The sequence below is a fragment of the Somniosus microcephalus genome, chromosome 6 (assembly GCF_052327205.1).
Source record: "Somniosus microcephalus isolate GS21.2 chromosome 6, FLI_Smic_1.0, whole genome shotgun sequence".
Classification (NCBI taxonomy): Eukaryota; Metazoa; Chordata; class Chondrichthyes; order Squaliformes; family Somniosidae; genus Somniosus; species Somniosus microcephalus.
The window spans coordinates 281,071,670-281,088,262 of NC_140992.1; the positions used below are offsets into that span (position 1 = coordinate 281,071,670).

Consider the following 16,593-nt stretch of genomic DNA (forward strand, 5'->3'; position numbering starts at 1 on the left):
AGTCCCTTGGAACCGAGGATGATTTGCTTCCACATTAAAAATGAGTTCTCAGGTGACTGAGTCCAATGTGGGACCTACAGTCTCTGTCACAGGTGGGGCAGACGGTGGTTGAAGGGGCAGGTGGGTCGGGTGCTTGGGTTGACGTGCGCTCCTTCCGCTGTTTGTGCTTGGCTTCCGCTTGCTCCCGGCGAAGAGACTCTAGGTGTTTGGCGCCTTCCCGGATGCTTCTCCTCCACTTTGTGCGGTCTTGGGCCAGGGATTCCCACATGCCAGAAGTGATGATGCACTTTTTCAAGGAGGCTTTGAGGGTGTCCTTGAAGCGTTTCCTCTGCCCACCTGGGGCTCTCTTGCCCTGTCAGAGCTCCGAGTAGAGCGCTTGTTTTGGGAGTCTCGTATCGGGCATGTGGACAATGTGGCCCATCCATCGGAACTGATTGAGCGTGGTCAAAGCTTCGATGCTGGGGATGTTGGCCTGAGCGAGAACACTGACGTTGGTGCGCCTATCCTGCCAATGGATTTGCAGGATCTTGCGGAGGCAGCGTTGGTGGTACCTCTCCAGTGCAATGTGTAAAATGCAAATAATATGTATTGTACAGAGTAACAATCAGGATAAATGTGGCCTGTGCAGTGTAATATTTACAGTGCAGTGCAATGATTAGAGTGTAATATTTGGACTTTGAAATAGCTTTTGTTAAAATGCTGCATAAGGGACTTTTTAACATTAAGAACCATAATATTTCAGGCAGCATACATGCATGGATTGAAGATAGAAAGTTGGACTAAATAGTTGTTTCTCAGATTGGCAAGAGGCAGCTAGTGGTACGCCACAGGATCTGTGTTCAGGTTCCTTTGTATCTGTAACTGTCTTGCTGTGTCTACGTGTATACACATCCATGTATATGTATTATTTAGATAGAGAAAATATCAAAATTTGCTGACACCGAATTAGAGGGTATGGCAAACCAGAGGAAGCATAGGGGAGACTGCTGGAGTTCCACAGAAACAAATGTCAGGTGGTACAGCAAGGAGTGGAAAATATCTTAAACAGTAAAGTTCTCAATGAAGTAAGAGACACACAGATCTCGGGGGTGAGGGGCGGGGGTTTGATGTACAGATCTCGGGGGTGAGGGGCGGGGGTTTGATGTGCAGATCTCGGGGGTGAGGGGCGGGGGTTTGATGTACAGATCTCGGGGGTGAGGGGCGGGGGTTTGATGTATAGATCTCGGGGTGAGGGGCGAGGGTTTGATGTACTGATCTCGGGGGTGGGGGCGGGGGTTTGATGTACAGATCTCGGGTGAGGGGCGGGGGTTTGATGTACAGATCTCGGGGGTGAGGGGCGGGGGTTTGATGTACAGATCTCGGGTGGGGGGCGGGTTTGATGTACAGATCTCGGGGGTGAGGGGCGGGGGTTTGATGTACAGATCTCGGGGGTGGGGGGCGGGTTTGATGTACAGATCTCGGTGAGGGGCAGGTTTGATGTACAGATCTCGGGGGTGAGGGGCGGGGGTTTGATGTACAGATCTCGGGGGTGAGGGGCGGGGGTTTGATGTGCAGATCTCGGGGGTGAGGGGCGGGGGTTTGATGTACAGATCTCGGGGGTGAGGGGCGGGGGTTTGATGTATAGATCTCGGGGTGAGGGGCGAGGGTTTGATGTACTGATCTCGGGGGTGGGGGCGGGGGTTTGATGTACAGATCTCGGGTGAGGGGCGGGGGTTTGATGTACAGATCTCGGGGGTGAGGGGCGGGGGTTTGATGTACAGATCTCGGGTGGGGGGCGGGTTTGATGTACAGATCTCGGGGGTGAGGGGCGGGGGTTTGATGTACAGATCTCGGGGGTGGGGGGCGGGTTTGATGTACAGATCTCGGTGAGGGGCAGGTTTGATGTACAGATCTCGGGGGTGAGGGGCGGGGGTTTGATGTACAGATCTCGGGGGTGAGGGGCGGGTTTGATGTACAGATCTCGGGGGTGAGGGGCGGGGGTTTGATGCACAGATCTCGGGGGTGAGCGGGGGTTTGATGTACAGATCTCGGGGGTGAGGGGCGGGGATTTGATGTATAGATCTCTGGGGTGAGGGGCGGGGGTTTGATGTACAGATCTCGGGGGTGAGGGGCGGGGGTTTGATGTACAGATCTCGGGTGAGGGGCGGGGATTTGATGTACAGATCTCGGGGGTGAGGGGCGGGTTTGGTGTACAGATCTCGGGGGTGAGGGGTGGGGGTTTGATGTACAGATCTCGGGGGTGGGGGGGGCGGGGGTTTGATGTACAGATCTCGGGGGTGAGGGGCGGGGGTTTGATGTATAGATCTCGGGGTGAGGGGCGAGGGTTTGATGTACTGATCTCGGGGGTGGGGGCGGTGGTTTGATGTACAGATCTCGGGTGAGGGGCGGGGGTTTGATGTACAGATCTCGGGGGTGAGGGGCGGGGGTTTGATGTACAGATCTCGGGTGGGGGGCGGGTTTGATGTACAGATCTCGGGGGTGAGGGGCGGGGGTTTGATGTACAGATCTCGGGGGTGGGGGGCGGGTTTGATGTACAGATCTCGGTGAGGGGCAGGTTTGATGTACAGATCTCGGGGGTGAGGGGCGGGGGTTTGATGTACAGATCTCGGGGGTGAGGGGCGGGTTTGATGTACAGATCTCGGGGGTGAGGGGCGGGGGTTTGATGCACAGATCTCGGGGGTGAGCGGGGGTTTGATGTACAGATCTCGGGGGTGAGGGGCGGGGATTTGATGTATAGATCTCTGGGGTGAGGGGCGGGGGTTTGATGTACAGATCTCGGGGGTGAGGGGCGGGGGTTTGATGTACAGATCTCGGGTGAGGGGCGGGGATTTGATGTACAGATCTCGGGGGTGAGGGGCGGGTTTGGTGTACAGATCTCGGGGGTGAGGGGTGGGGGTTTGATGTACAGATCTCGGGGGTGGGGGGGGCGGGGGTTTGATGTACAGATCTCGGGGGTGGGGGGGTTGGGGGTTTGATGTACAGATCTCGGGGGTGGGGGGGGCGGGGGTTTGATGTACAGATCTCGGGGGTGAGGGGCGGGGGTTTGATGTACAGATCTCGGGGGTGAGGGGCGGGGATTTGATGTACAGATCTCGGGTGAGGGGCGGGGATTTGATGTACAGATCTCGGTGAGGGGCGGGGGTTTGATGTACAGATCTCGGGGGTGAGGGGCGGGGGTTTGATGTACAGATCTCGGGGGTGGGGGCGGTGGTTTGATGTACAGATCTCGGGGGTGGGGGCGGGGTTTTGATACACAGATCTCGGGGGTGAGGGGCGGGGGTTTGATGTACAGATCTCGGGGGCGGGGGTTTGATACACAGATCTCGGAGGTGAAGGGCGGGGGTTTGATGTACAGATCTCGGCGAGGAGGTGGTGATGAATCTGTACGGGCAGTGGTGGGAGTACAGCTGGAGTACTGTGTGCAGTTGTGGACGGGGATTGGAGCCATTGTAAAGGGATTTACTGGAATGGGACCAGGGATGAGAGGATAGTGTTCCGGGAGATTTATGAAACTAGGGCTGTAGTTGGAGAAGGTTAAGGGAGATCTAATAGAATGGATTACAGTAAGCAGCTGTGAAGTGGAGCTAGCAGTGAGCCCCACACGATGGGCCTGTGCGGGATTTTCTGATTGGATCATGTGTGCAGTTTGGTGATCAGAACTTGGTGTAATGATTACTGTGCGTTGTTTGGGAACAGAGGGCTGACTGCAGTTCTGCTGGGGCTATGTGCATCTGATTTTAGTTAATTTAAGATAATGAACCCAGTGCACAAGGCCTGCTTTACTCTAGGGAGGCCAGCACCAGGAGAAAGTGTAGTTCTAATTGGACAGTGTGACTTCTTCGGGTACAAGAGTGAGCTGCTTGTCTGATGGGTGATCTCTCTCTGGCTGCCGGGCTTGGCCCTCTGCCGCCACCGTATACCTCCTTGTCTTTCTCCATTTTATGAATGCTATTGTCATTTCTCCTCTGAACATTCCTCTCTTGTGCCTCGAGTTCCAGATATTTGCTCCTCCTTGTGTTGACAGAGTTAATGCAGGGCCTCTTATTCTTAATTAATCCTTTCCCAGGATGTCAAAACTGTCGAACTCTTCACCACCCTCCATCTTCTTTCGACAAACTACAGGCTTTTAAAACCAGATCTTGGTGTTCTCTAATCCTACTACTTCCTGATTTATCTCCGCTTAGTCCCTTCTGTCCAACCTCGGTTGTGTCCTGCAATTTGGGTCTTAGTAAGAAAAATTCAAAGAAAAGCACCACACTCCCGAAATCTGTTACGGTAATATCGGGTGACCTCGGTGTGCTGCGCCTAAATTTTGGGTCGTAAATCTACGCCAGCATGTTATTTGTGTATATCCAGGAAAGTTCCGAGTTGGGGGCGACGCTTTGTAAATGAGCGGACATATCTTGGGGGCGACGCTTTGTAAATGAGCGGACATATCTCGGGGGCGACGCTTTGTAAATGAGCGGACATATCTCGGGGGCGACGCAAATGATTGAGGAAATTTACGTCTACTGATGTTTTGGCATAAAATTGGTGCAAATCAGTTACGTGTGAATATCCTTGGAGGGGGGGGGGGGGTAGAAACCGTGCAGTTGTAACAAAACTTTCCAAGAAATTCTGGGCTGATTTAATCGATGTACAGAGACATGTAAGAGAAGAAAAGGTCTCAGCTTAGACCCAGGGAGGAGAGTCTGTAAATGAATCAGACGCTGCTTCTCTTGTACAACGGGAAGTGTTTAACAGACTCTTTCCACTAATCAGCTTGCATGGCCACAGTGAAGAAGGAAGACAAGCTGTGGAGACAGGACCAAAAAGTACTGAGTCGCTCTCTTTATTGATGAGCACTGAGGCTTTTAACCCACAATTATGGCAGCAAAGCACTTCCTGCCTCACAGATGTCCCAAGTGCGGACACAGCTGCACTCCCTGATAAACACAGAAGTCACTGCTTTCTGTCACTTCTCTGTCTCACACTCTGGGTTTATCAGCTCGCAACACACCAGGGACTTTCAGGAGGCAAAAACGAGAAGCAGTAACTAGTCACCAGGCGATGTCCGCTCGCTCAGATGGTGGTTGTTTCATTTCACTACTGAACTCTTGACACTGTATTAAAGGCTAAACACTTTTGACCAGTGGCCCCAATTGGCAACCAGTTGCCCAAATCCAGTTTTAGCCAGATAATTTCCAACAATGGCTTCTCTTCCCACCCTACACCATTCCTTCTAAACTCCCCCAAGAATCAATCTTGGTCCTGTCCCCTTCCTCATCTCAGTGTTGCCCCTTGGCGACATTATCCGAAGACATGGGGTCAGATTCCACACGTCTGTTGATGACATCCAGCTCGGCCCCTCCGCTGTCCCCCCCTCGGCCCCTCCGCTGCCCCCCCCCCTCGGCCCCTCCGCTGCCCCCCCCCCCCCCCCTCGGCCCCTCCGCTGCCCCTCGGCTGCCGCAGCCGTTAGACGACTTGTACGATATCCAGTCTTGGATGAGCCACAGTTTCCTGCAGTTAAATATTGGGAAGACCGAAGGTATCTTAAGTCCCTGCTGCAAACGCCGTTCCCTTTGCACTGATTCCATCCCCCTCCCCAGCCATTGTTTCACATTGAACCTGACCACAGCTGGTGGTGCCCTATTTGACCCCGAGCTGAGCAGCGTCTCTCCATCATAAGGACCTTGGCTCAGTGGGTAGCACTCTCCCCTCTGGTTATGGGTTCAAGCCCACTCCAGAGACCTGAACACATAATTTAGGCTGTCACATCGGTGGGGTGCTGGCGCGGTGCTGACCAGGTTCCCAGTTAAAAGGGAATTAGAGGAGAAAATATTCAAGGGCCCAGGACAGTGTTCCCTCTAATTTGCAGTTTGTGTGCGGTCCCTTTAAATTTGCTGCGGCTGCACATGTGTGATATCTTCCAGCAGCCTGCGCAGGACCGCCCGATTGGTGCGCGGTTTCGCACCATAGGGGGAGCATTGGTCCAGGGAAAGAGCAGGAAACGGGATTAGAGCGGACAGCTCAGATGTGGAGTGAGCCGTTGAGCGGGCACGATGGGCTGAATGCCCGTCTTTGATGCTATAATTTCCATGATCGAACTAGAGTTTCATTCTCAAGGTAGCTGTCCAGGATCTGTCTCAAATAACTTGTCACAGATGCTGCTGTGTAACAAGGGTTCGGTACAGTGGTACTGGACCGATTATATATACACACATCATTATATCTGCTCATTTGTGGGCTGGCACTAGAAAATGACCATTAAAGATTGTTGTGAAAACCCAACTGGTTCACTGATGTCCTTCAGGGAAGGGAACCTTCATCCTTCGGTCTAGGCCTACACGTGACTCCAGTCCCACACTAAGATTTTGACTCAATGCCCTCAGTCAACTAAGGATGGGCAATAAATGCTGGCGAAGCCCACATCCCAAGAACAAATTTAAAAGACACGTGCAGAATTGCTTTTTATTCAGCAGGGTAAGGGTTACTCCCTGTATATCATCGAATGGTTACAGCATGGAAAGAGGCCATTCTGCCCATCGAGCCTGTGCCAGCTCTCTGCAAGAGCGCTTCAGCTAGTCCCACTCTCCCGCCCTTTCCCCACAGCCCTGCAAATTTCTTTCCTTCAGATACTTATCCAACTCCCTTTTGAAAGTCGTGATTGAATCTGCCTCCACCTCCCTTTCAGGCAGTGCATTCCAGATCATAACCACTCGCTGAGTAAAAAAGATTTTCCTCATGTCGCCTTTAGTTCTTTTGCCAATTACCTTAAATTTGTGTCCTCTGGTTCTCGACCCTTCTGCCAATGGGAACAGTTTTTCTCTCTCTTCTGTCCAGACCCCTCATGATTTTGGAACACCTCTATCAAATCTCCTCTCAATCTTCTCTGCTCTAAGGAGTACAACTGCAGTCTATCCACGTAACTGAAGTCCTCATCCCTGGAACAGTGCAGTTACTATTCATTCTGCAGGGTAAGGGTTACTCCATGTTTGACGGGAAAAAAGAGACTTGGACTCACGAGCGCAGGGCACAGTCAGTCAGAGTTCTTGTGTATCCCAGCCCAGGTCTCGGTATGTCCACTCTCTCTCCTCACCCTTAATTTCACTCTATCTTTATTGAAAGTGATTTTCAGTAGAGAGTGACCCCTATACTAACTAGTAGATCAATGAAGAAGAAACGCCAGTATTTTAAATGTTGGTGCAGCCTTAAGTCAAAGAAACTAGTCAGTACGATTGCTGCTGGTGCCGAGCGTTGCAGGTGTTGGGAGGTTAAAACCCCGCTCTCTGCCTGTAGCGGAGAGGTTGCAGATGTCCGTGGAGTAGCTGTGTACACACTCACAGCTGCAAACACAAACTCCTATTAATAACTCGTACTTCCTGCTCATGCCAGCCACATGACACAAAGGGGAGGACTGTCTGACATCAGCCCTGTCCCCACAGGGATCGTACTAGCAGTTTGGGGCCACGTTATTCTGGCAGTCCCAACAGATGCGAATTGAAACGGGTGAGTACGCAATCATTTATTTAATGTGTTTATTTTTTTTCACTCTTCCCAAGACCTGGTTCCTCGACACAACCTCCTTCCCCTGCCACTGTGGGTCAATCAGGAGCATGGTGTCCTCTCCTGGCACTGGCATCTGGGCAGTGAAGGGGTTATCTGGTGTATCCTTGCCTTGGCACAATGGGCAGAGAGGGGCTTTCTACAGTCTCCTTCCCCAGCACAGCAAGGGGCGATAGTAGATACCGAAGTCATGGAGTGGAAGGCAGGAGCAGGTTAGGGGCTGTGTTATCTTTGCGAATGCCAACAAACCAGCACTGGTTTGTCATTTCCTCCCGTGACCCCCAAAACAACTGTGTGCTCAACATAGCAGTTAGGATAAGTATAAAGGGTGGGTTTAACGAGAGAATATTGAAATAAGGACCGAAGGATTAAGGTTCAAGATATTTTAAATTGTGTTAAGCCAGTAAACAGCACTGAGGCCAACCTGAACATGTTGAAAGTTACTCTTAAAACTGTAAAATAAGTTGGTGTGCAAGTGAGCGGGCACTTCAGCTGCCAGAGGCCAACTGTATGAAAAGGTACGCAGTGAATTTGAACTGAGAGAAGGTGAGAGGTGCTAAGGAGGAGAGAGCCTAAACCCAGTACCAGGGCAGGTATGCAAGAAAATGAGTCCCAATGTTAATACTTGTGAGTAACACAACAGCTTGTGGGTATAGACATGGGGCCAGGAGCTAGACCAGTGCTGGGTGTGTGTGATTGATGGGTATATGTGGTGTGTGATGGGGAGTATCCTGGATTTGCACATTATCTGGTACACATGTAGAAAGTGTCAGAGGGTTCAGCTGTTCAAGCAGCGGAATGCAGAGCTGGGGGGACGGGCTGGTTGCACTTCCCTAAACACTTGGGCAGGAAAGGTTTCTGGAAGATACATTCCAGAAGGGGTCATCCCACAGATGGGGTAATTGGTGAAGCAGAAAGGGAGGGGGGTAGAGCGAATTGCATGATTACCCTCGGGGGAATCGCCATGGGAAAACACTCGAGTCTGGACTCGTCCAATGGGTGTACTGTCTTGACACTGTTTTGAGGAGGACAGGGATGAAGGCACAGAGTGACACCACAGCACTGTGGAGCAAAGGGTTACCCATGGGGAAAAGAGAGATGCCATCCACAAGATGTGTGTTAGGGGGATTCCATAACTGGAGAAATTGATGATGTGCTTGTTTGCAGCCGTCACCAAGAGTACATGAGATGCCTCTCTAACGGAACGGATAGGAGGGAATCCAGCTAGAATTCATGGTGCATACAGCAACCAGTAATACAGGAAGGAGTGGGATGGAGGTTTTGTAGTGGGGTTAGATTCCAGATTGGAGGGCACGATCTCGAGGGTAATCTCAGGATTACTCCCGCTGCCTTGTGCTGGACCAGTCAGACAGAAATGGATTGAATTCATCAACTCATGATTCACTTGAACTGGACCAGTGCCAGACTCCTTGTGGAGAGGCTAAATCAGGCAGTGGGGGAGGATTTAAACTGGTAATGTGGAAGGGGAGGTAATAAAACGGAGATCAAATTGGAAAAGGATTGCTGTGAAGAATAGGTTTAGTCTACATGTGCGAAAGCTGGAATATACTGAACTCAAGGCTGTTGTGACAGTTGGGAAGTATGATGTAACAGGGATCTTGAGCCCAGTGGTGGAGGGAGAGGAATGCAACATGCATAACAGGACAGACTGCTCAGGAAAGGAGGTGAAGTCACTCAGTGTCAGGGAGGGAAGAACCCATTGGTACACGATGAGCCTCCCAGTGAGGCCGAGTTGCTGGAATTACATAGTGTAAAGAGAGCAGAGATAATTCGAGGCGTTTCTATAAACATGTGAATGTAAGTTGTGAGGAGGATGCAGAGAGGCTTCAACAAGCTAAGTGAGTGGGAAAGAACATGGCAAATGGAATATAATGTGGGGAAATGTGAAGTTATCGACTTTGGTAGGAAAAATAGAAAAGCAGAGTATTTTTTAAATGGTGAGATTGGGAAATGTTGGTGTTCAGGGGGACCTGGGTGTCCTTGTACACGAATCACTGAAAGTTAACATGCAGGTACAGCAAGCAATTAGGAAAGCAAATGTCATGTTTGCTGTCTTGTAAAGATGTCTTGCTGCAATTATATCGGGCCCTGGCGTATTGTGTACAGTTTTGGTCTCCTTACCTAAGGAAGGATATACTTGCCATAGAGGCAGTGCAACGAAGGTTCACCAGACTGGTTCCTGGGATGGGGGGATTGTCCTGAGGAGAGATTGAGTAGACTAGGCCTATATTCTCGAGTTTAGAAGAGAGGTGATCTCATTGAAACATACAAAATTCTTACAGGGCTTGACTTGGCTGGGAAGTCTAGAACCAGGTGTCAATCTCAGAATAAGGGGTCGGCCATTTAGGACCGAGATGAGAAATGTCTTCACTCAGAGGGTGGTGAATCTTTGGAATTCCCTACCCCAGGGGGCTGTGGAGGCTCAGTCGTTGAGTATATTCAAGATCGAGATCGATGGATTTTTGAATATTAAGGGAATCAAAATAATAAGACAAATACGGCCATAATACAAAAACATGTTAAGATGTCTAAAAATATTAATAAGACAAATCTAAAGGCACTGTATCTGAATGCACGAAGCATTCGTAATAAGGTAGACGAATTAATAGCGCAAATAGATGTAAACGGTTATGATATAGTTGCGATTATGGAAACATGGCTGCCGGGTGACCAAGGCTGGGAGCTGAATATCCAAGGATATTCGATATTTAGGAAGGACAGGTGAAAAGGCAAAGGAGGTGGGGTGGCCTTGTTAGTAAAGGATGAAATCAGAGCAATAGTGAGAGAGGATATTGGCTGAGAAAATCAAGATGTCAAATCAGTCTGGGTAGAGCTAAGAAGCACCAAGTGGCAGAAAATATTGGTGGGAGTTGTCTATAGGCCTCCAAACAGTAGTGGTAATGTAGGGGATGGCATCAAACAGGAAATTCAAGATGCATGTAGCAAGGGTACTACAGTAATCATGGGTGACTTTAATCTACATATAGACTGGCCAAACCAAATTAGCAATAATACTGTGGAGGATGAATTCCTGGAGTGTGTACGAGATGGCTTTTTAGACCAGTACGTTGAGGAGCCAACTAGCGAATAGGCTATCCTAGATTGGGTATTGTGCAATGAGAAGGGGCTAATTAATAATCTTGTGTGGGGTCCTTTAGGGAAGAGTGACCGTAACATGATAAAATTCTTCATTAAGATGGAAAGTGAAGAAGCCCAATCCGAAACTAGGATCCTAAATCTAAACAAAGAAAACTACGAAGGTATGAGGAGTGAGTTGGTTATGTTAGATTGGGGAGCTTCATTAAAAGACATGACGGTGGATAGGCAATGGCTAACATTTAAGGAACGAATGCATGAATTGCAACAGTTATACATTCCTTTCTGGCACAAAAACACAAAAGGAAAAGTGGCCCAACCATGGCTAACAAAAGAAATTAAGGATAGTATTGGATCCAAAGAGGAGTCATATAAAGTTGCCAGAAAAAGTAGCAAGCCTGAGGATTGGGAGCAGTTTAGAGTTCAGCAAAAAAGGACCAAGAGATTGATTAAGAGGGGAAAAATAGAGTATGAGTAAACTTACAAGGAACATAAAAGCGGACTGTAAAAGCTTCTACAAGTATGTAAAAAGAAAAAGATTAGTGAAGACAAATGTAGGTCCCTTACAGTCAGACAGGAGAATTTATAATGGGGAACAAGGAAATGGCAGAGCAATTAAACAAATACTTGGTTCTGTCTTCACGGAAGAGGACATAAATAACTTCCCAGAAATGCTAGGGAACCAAGGGTCTAGTGAGAAGGAGGAATTAAAGGAAATTAGTATTAGTAAAAAAAATAGTGCTGGAGAAATTAATGGGACTGAAAGCTGATAAATCCCCAGGGCCTGATAATCTGCATCCCAGAGTACTAAAAGAGGTAGCCAGGGAAATAGTGGATGCATTGGTTGTCATCTTCCAAAAAGCTATAGATTATGGAACAGTTCCTGCAGATTGAAGGGTGGCAAATGTAACCCCACTGTTTAAAAAAGGAGGGAGAGAGAAAACCAGGAACTACAGACCGGTTAGCCTAACATCAGTAGTAGGGAAAATGCTAGAGTCTATTATAAAGGATGTGATAACAGGACACTTAGAAAATATCAACGGGATTAGACAAAGTCAACATGGATTTATGAAAGGGAAATCGTGTTTGACAAACCTGCTGGAGTTTTTTGAGGATGTAACTGGTAGAATAGATAAGGGAGAACCAGTGGATGTGGTGTATTTGGATATTCAGAAGGCCTTTGATAAAGTCCCACATAAGAGGATAGTGTGCAAAATTAAAGCACATGGGATTGGGGGTAATATACTGGCATGGATTGAAAATTGGTTAACAGACAGGAAACAGTGTAGGGGTGGCAGGCAGTGACTAGTGGGGTACCGCAGGGATCAGTGCTTGAGCCCCAGCTATTCACTATATTAATGGTTTGGATGAGGGAACCAAATGTAATATTTCCAAGTTTGCTGACGACACGAAACTAGGTGGGATTGCGATTTGTGAGGAGGATGCAAAGAGGCTTCAAGGCGATTTAGGCAAGTTGAGTGAGTGGGCAAATACATGGCAGATGCAGTATAATGTGGATAAATGTGAAGTTATCCACTTCGGTCGGAAAAACAAAGGCAGAGTATTATTTAAATGGTGATAGATTGGGAAATGTTGATGTACAAAGGGACTTGGGTGTCCTAGTACACCAGTCACTGAAAGCACACATGCAGGTGCAGCAAGTAGTTCGGAAGACAAATGGCATGTTGGCCTTCATTGCAAGAGGATTTGAGTACAGGAGCAAGGATGTCTTAACTACAGTTATACAGGGCCTTGGTGAGACCACACCTGGAGTACTGTGTGCAGTTTTGGTCTCCTTACCTAAGAAAGGATATACTTGCCATAGAGGGAGTGCAGCGAAGGTTCACCAGACTGATTCCTGGGATGGCAGGACTGATAGAGTCATAGAAAGAGGCCCTTCGGCTCATCGTGTCCGCACCGGCCATCAAGCCCTGTCTATTCTAATCCCATTTTCCAGCACTTGGTCCATAGCCTTGTATGCTATGGCGTTTCAAGTGCTCATCTAAATGCTTCTTGAATGTTGAGGGTTCCTGCCTCTACCACCCTTTCAGGCAGTGAGTTCCAGATTCCAGCTACCCTCTGGGTGAAAAAGTTCTTCCTCAAATCCCCTCTAAAACCATCTGCCCCTTGTCTTGAAACTATGCCCCCTGGTTAAGGAAAACAACCCCAGCCTGTCCAGTCTCCCTTCATAGCTGAAGCTCTCCAGCCCAGGTAACATCCTGGTGAATCTCCTCTGCACCCTCTCTAATGCAATCACATCCTTCCTATCGTGTGGCGACCAGAACTGTACACAGCATTCCAGCTGTGGCCTAACTAGCGTTTTGTACAGCTCCATCATAACCTCCCTGCTCTTGCCTTCATTAGCCAAGGCATAGAATATAAGTATCCCATATGCCTTTTTAACCACCTTATCCACCTGTCCTGCTTGTTGTGTATGTACCTTTAAGGGAATAACTGGTCTCAGACTGCAGTACCGGCAGTGACCACCCCTGTATAAAAGACCCTAGCAGGCTTCTGTAGTTTCAGTTTCCAGGTTGTCTCCATTCAGTAAAGACTTGTTATAATCAACTCCTGCAGTCCGTGTCTCAATTATACACGGACATAATACTGGCGACGAGTAAGAAACGAACTTACCTGCAACTCGGCAGCACCTCAGACGACGTTATTGAAGGTCGAAGCCAGAAGAAAGAAAAAAAATAAAAATAATAATCCAAAGAAACTCGAGAAACGGGCGTCGACCGTGGGCAACCACCCTCCAAATCATCGAATTGAAAAGTGCAGGAGAGACTGTCGAGAGCCAGGCTTGGTTCTCCAGTCTGTGGTTTCCCAGCTAATCGGGCTGGTGGAAGGTAGTGCACTGATCCTTCCTGGGCTGCGGCGGGCTAGAGCTCGATCGGGTGGCTCTGCAACGGGGCCGGGCAGCGAGTCGGGAAGCAAAGAGAGAGAGAGAGGGTGGAGCACACGGCGCGGCCGGTGCTTCGAAGCCGGGCAGCGTTCGGACCTAAGAAGAGGGAGGGAAGTGTCCCAGAGGGTCCGCTCCACGATGGGAACGGTTCTTCAATTAACGGAGCAAATATTGAAGCACGATAGAAAAATAAAAATACCGCGGAGAGCAGCGTTGGCAGCAGCGATCGGGGAGGCGCAAAGACCATAGGGCGTCGCCATTACAGGATAGTAAAATAAATATAATCGCCAGCAGCAGCGGCGGGAAAGCGCGGGAGGCGCCATCTTAACTCGGCGGGGAAGAAGGAAAAGCGTGGGAGGCGCCATTTTGATCCGTCAGGGACGAAGGCAAAGCACTGGAGGCGCCATCTTAGATTTTCAAGATGCCAAAGACTGGTGCTATCACTGCCTTCGATAATGCAATAGAAGACTGGAGCACGTATGTGGAAAGAGTCGAGGTATATTGCGAGGCAAACGAAATAGCCGATGAGAAAAAGGCATCGGTATTGCTAAATTTAATGGGCGCAAGAACGTACGGCCTATTGCGGGACCTGATTACTCCAGCCAAACCCAAATCGAAGGCGAAGAGTTTTAACGAAATTGTTGCTATCCTACAGGAACACCTAAATCCTACACCGCTGCTGATAGCAGAAAGATTTAAATTCCACAGGAGAAATCAGCATAAAAATGAGAGCAATGCTGATTACCTTACGGAACTACGCAAGCTATCAAAGCACTGCCAGTTCGGAGCAGGACTGGCAGACACCTTACGGGACAAATTTGTCTGTGGACTCCTGAGTGAAGGAACCCAGAAGAGGTTACTCTCAGAGAAAGAGCTGACGCTAGATAAGGCTTTCAGCGTGGCAGTATCGTACGAAGCAGCAGCAAAGGGAGCTGCGGAAATACAACAAAAGCCACAGGAATACGGCACCCACGAAATGACACGGGGATTTGCAAAATGTTATCGCTGCGGCAGAACAAACCATGACCAGAAGGACTGCTGGTCCAAGGACAAAATATGCAGGCAATGCGGAAAGATGGGACACATTGCACGAGTTTGCAGGTCTGGGAAGAAGACCAGCGACAACAAAAAGGCTACTAAGGAACCGTACAGGAAAGTACAAAAGATGACGGACAGTAGTTCTGAAGACCAGATGAGCGATAGTGAATCCGGGAACAAGAGACTAAGCTGTCTCAAACTTCACAACGTAATCGCAAAAGAGGATCACCGAACCATTTGGGTCACCCTCACGATAGCAGGGTGCCAAGTCAAAATGGAATTGGATACAGGATCAGCTCTAACCGTCATGAATCGACGAGACTACAAGCGGCTATTCTCACACATACCCTTGAGAGAGACATCCATTGTCTTGAGGACGTATACGGGGCAAAAAGTATACCCCAGAGGAAAAATAAGGGTGCCTGTCGAATACAACGGCAAGAAAATACGGAAATTGTATCTCTACATTCTGCAAGATGGTGGACCACCGTTATTGGGACGTGAATGGATCAGAAAGATAAGTTTAGACTGGCACTCCATTCAGGCACTGACGGTGGCTGGTAAAAAGGATGACGACGTCACTCCTGGACGATTGTCAACAATCTTAGCTGATGCCAAAGAGGTATTTCAACAAGAACTGGACACTCTTAAAGGCGTAACCGCCTCGATAAAAATAGAGGAGAATGCAATTCCCAAGTTTTTCAAAGCAAGACCGGTACCATATGCAATTCGCCCAGCCGTCGAGGCAGAGCTGGAGAATCTGGAGAATGCAGGTGTGTTATCTAAGGTAGACTGGAGCGAGTGGGCGACACCCATCGTTCCTGTCATGAAGAAAACGTTAAACAATAAGTCTGAGGAGCCAAGGAAGGTTCGCATCTGTGGGGACTTCAAGGTGACGGTGAACCCAGTCCTTCACACAGTACAATATCCTCTTCCAAGGATAGAAGATAGCTTAGCCTCACTATCTGGAGGGAAGCGTTTTACAAAAATTGACCTAGCACAAGCATATTTGCAGATGGAGGTTGAAGAATCCTCTAGGAAGTATCTCACGATAAACACTCACAAAGGTCTTTACCAGTATAATCGACTGGTATTCGGAGTAGCATCAGCTCCGGCGATATGGCAAAGAGCGATGGAACAAGTCCTGCAAGGGATTCCGGGGACTCGGTGTTACTTGGACGACATCCTAGTGACAGGTGAAGATGACAGTGAACACCTTGCCAACCTAGAGCAGGTGCTCACTAGACTACGTGAACATGGGCTACGAGCCAATCGCCCCAAGTGCGAGTTTTTTAAGAAACAGATATCGTATTGTGGCCACGTGATTGATGAAGAGGGGTTGCATAAGTCCCCTGACAAAATTGAAGCGGTAGTTAAGGCTCCAGCGCCTGAAAATGTGTCGCAACTGAGGTCATTCCTCGGATTGGTGAATTACTACCATAAGTTTTTGCCGAATTTATCCACAATTCTGCATCCACTGAACGCCCTACTACGAACGGGAGTAGCATGGAAATGGAGCGATGAATGTAAGCGGGCCTTTCAGAAGAATAAGGACTTAATCACTTCGAGAAGTATTGGCTCACTACAACCCATCACTACCGATAAGACTGGCGTGTGATGCGTCTCCCTACGGCATTGGGGCGGTACTGTCACATAAATTCCTTGATGGTTCAGAGAGGCCGATAGCTTTTGCGTCACGCTTGTTAACTTCAACCGAGCGTAACTACGCCCAGATTGACAGGCCCTCAGCCTGGTGTGGGGGGTGAAGAAGTTCAATCACTAGCTGCACGGTCAGAAATTTACTCTACTAACTGATCATCAACCTCTCGTCTCCATTTTCAACCCTCAGAAGGGCGTACTGATAATGACGGCACAACGGCTACAGAGGTGGTCCCTTTTCCTAGGGGCACACCAATATGACCGAGTACAAAGGAACTAAACAGCATGGGAATGCTGATGGATTGTCGCGCCTACCGTTGCCGACGGTG

At 49.0% G+C, this 16,593-nt stretch overlaps 1 protein-coding gene across 4 annotated transcripts in view; it reads left to right on the top strand.

Moving 5' to 3' along the window:
* The window catches only part of LOC147116775 (protein CBFA2T1-like), a 158,255-nt gene that overhangs the window by 40,742 nt on the left and 100,920 nt on the right, over positions 1 to 16,593 (top strand). The window contains exon 1 of one of the 4 annotated variants that reach the window (XM_085991952.1): positions 7,389 to 7,488. The exons of the other annotated variants lie outside the window; for them this stretch is intronic. Coding sequence (XP_085848078.1) covers positions 7,473 to 7,488 — 16 coding nt within the window. The 5' untranslated portion in view covers positions 7,389 to 7,472. Of the gene's footprint in view, positions 1 to 7,388; positions 7,489 to 16,593 lie in introns of those variants that run through there. 4 annotated transcript variants of the gene reach the window in all.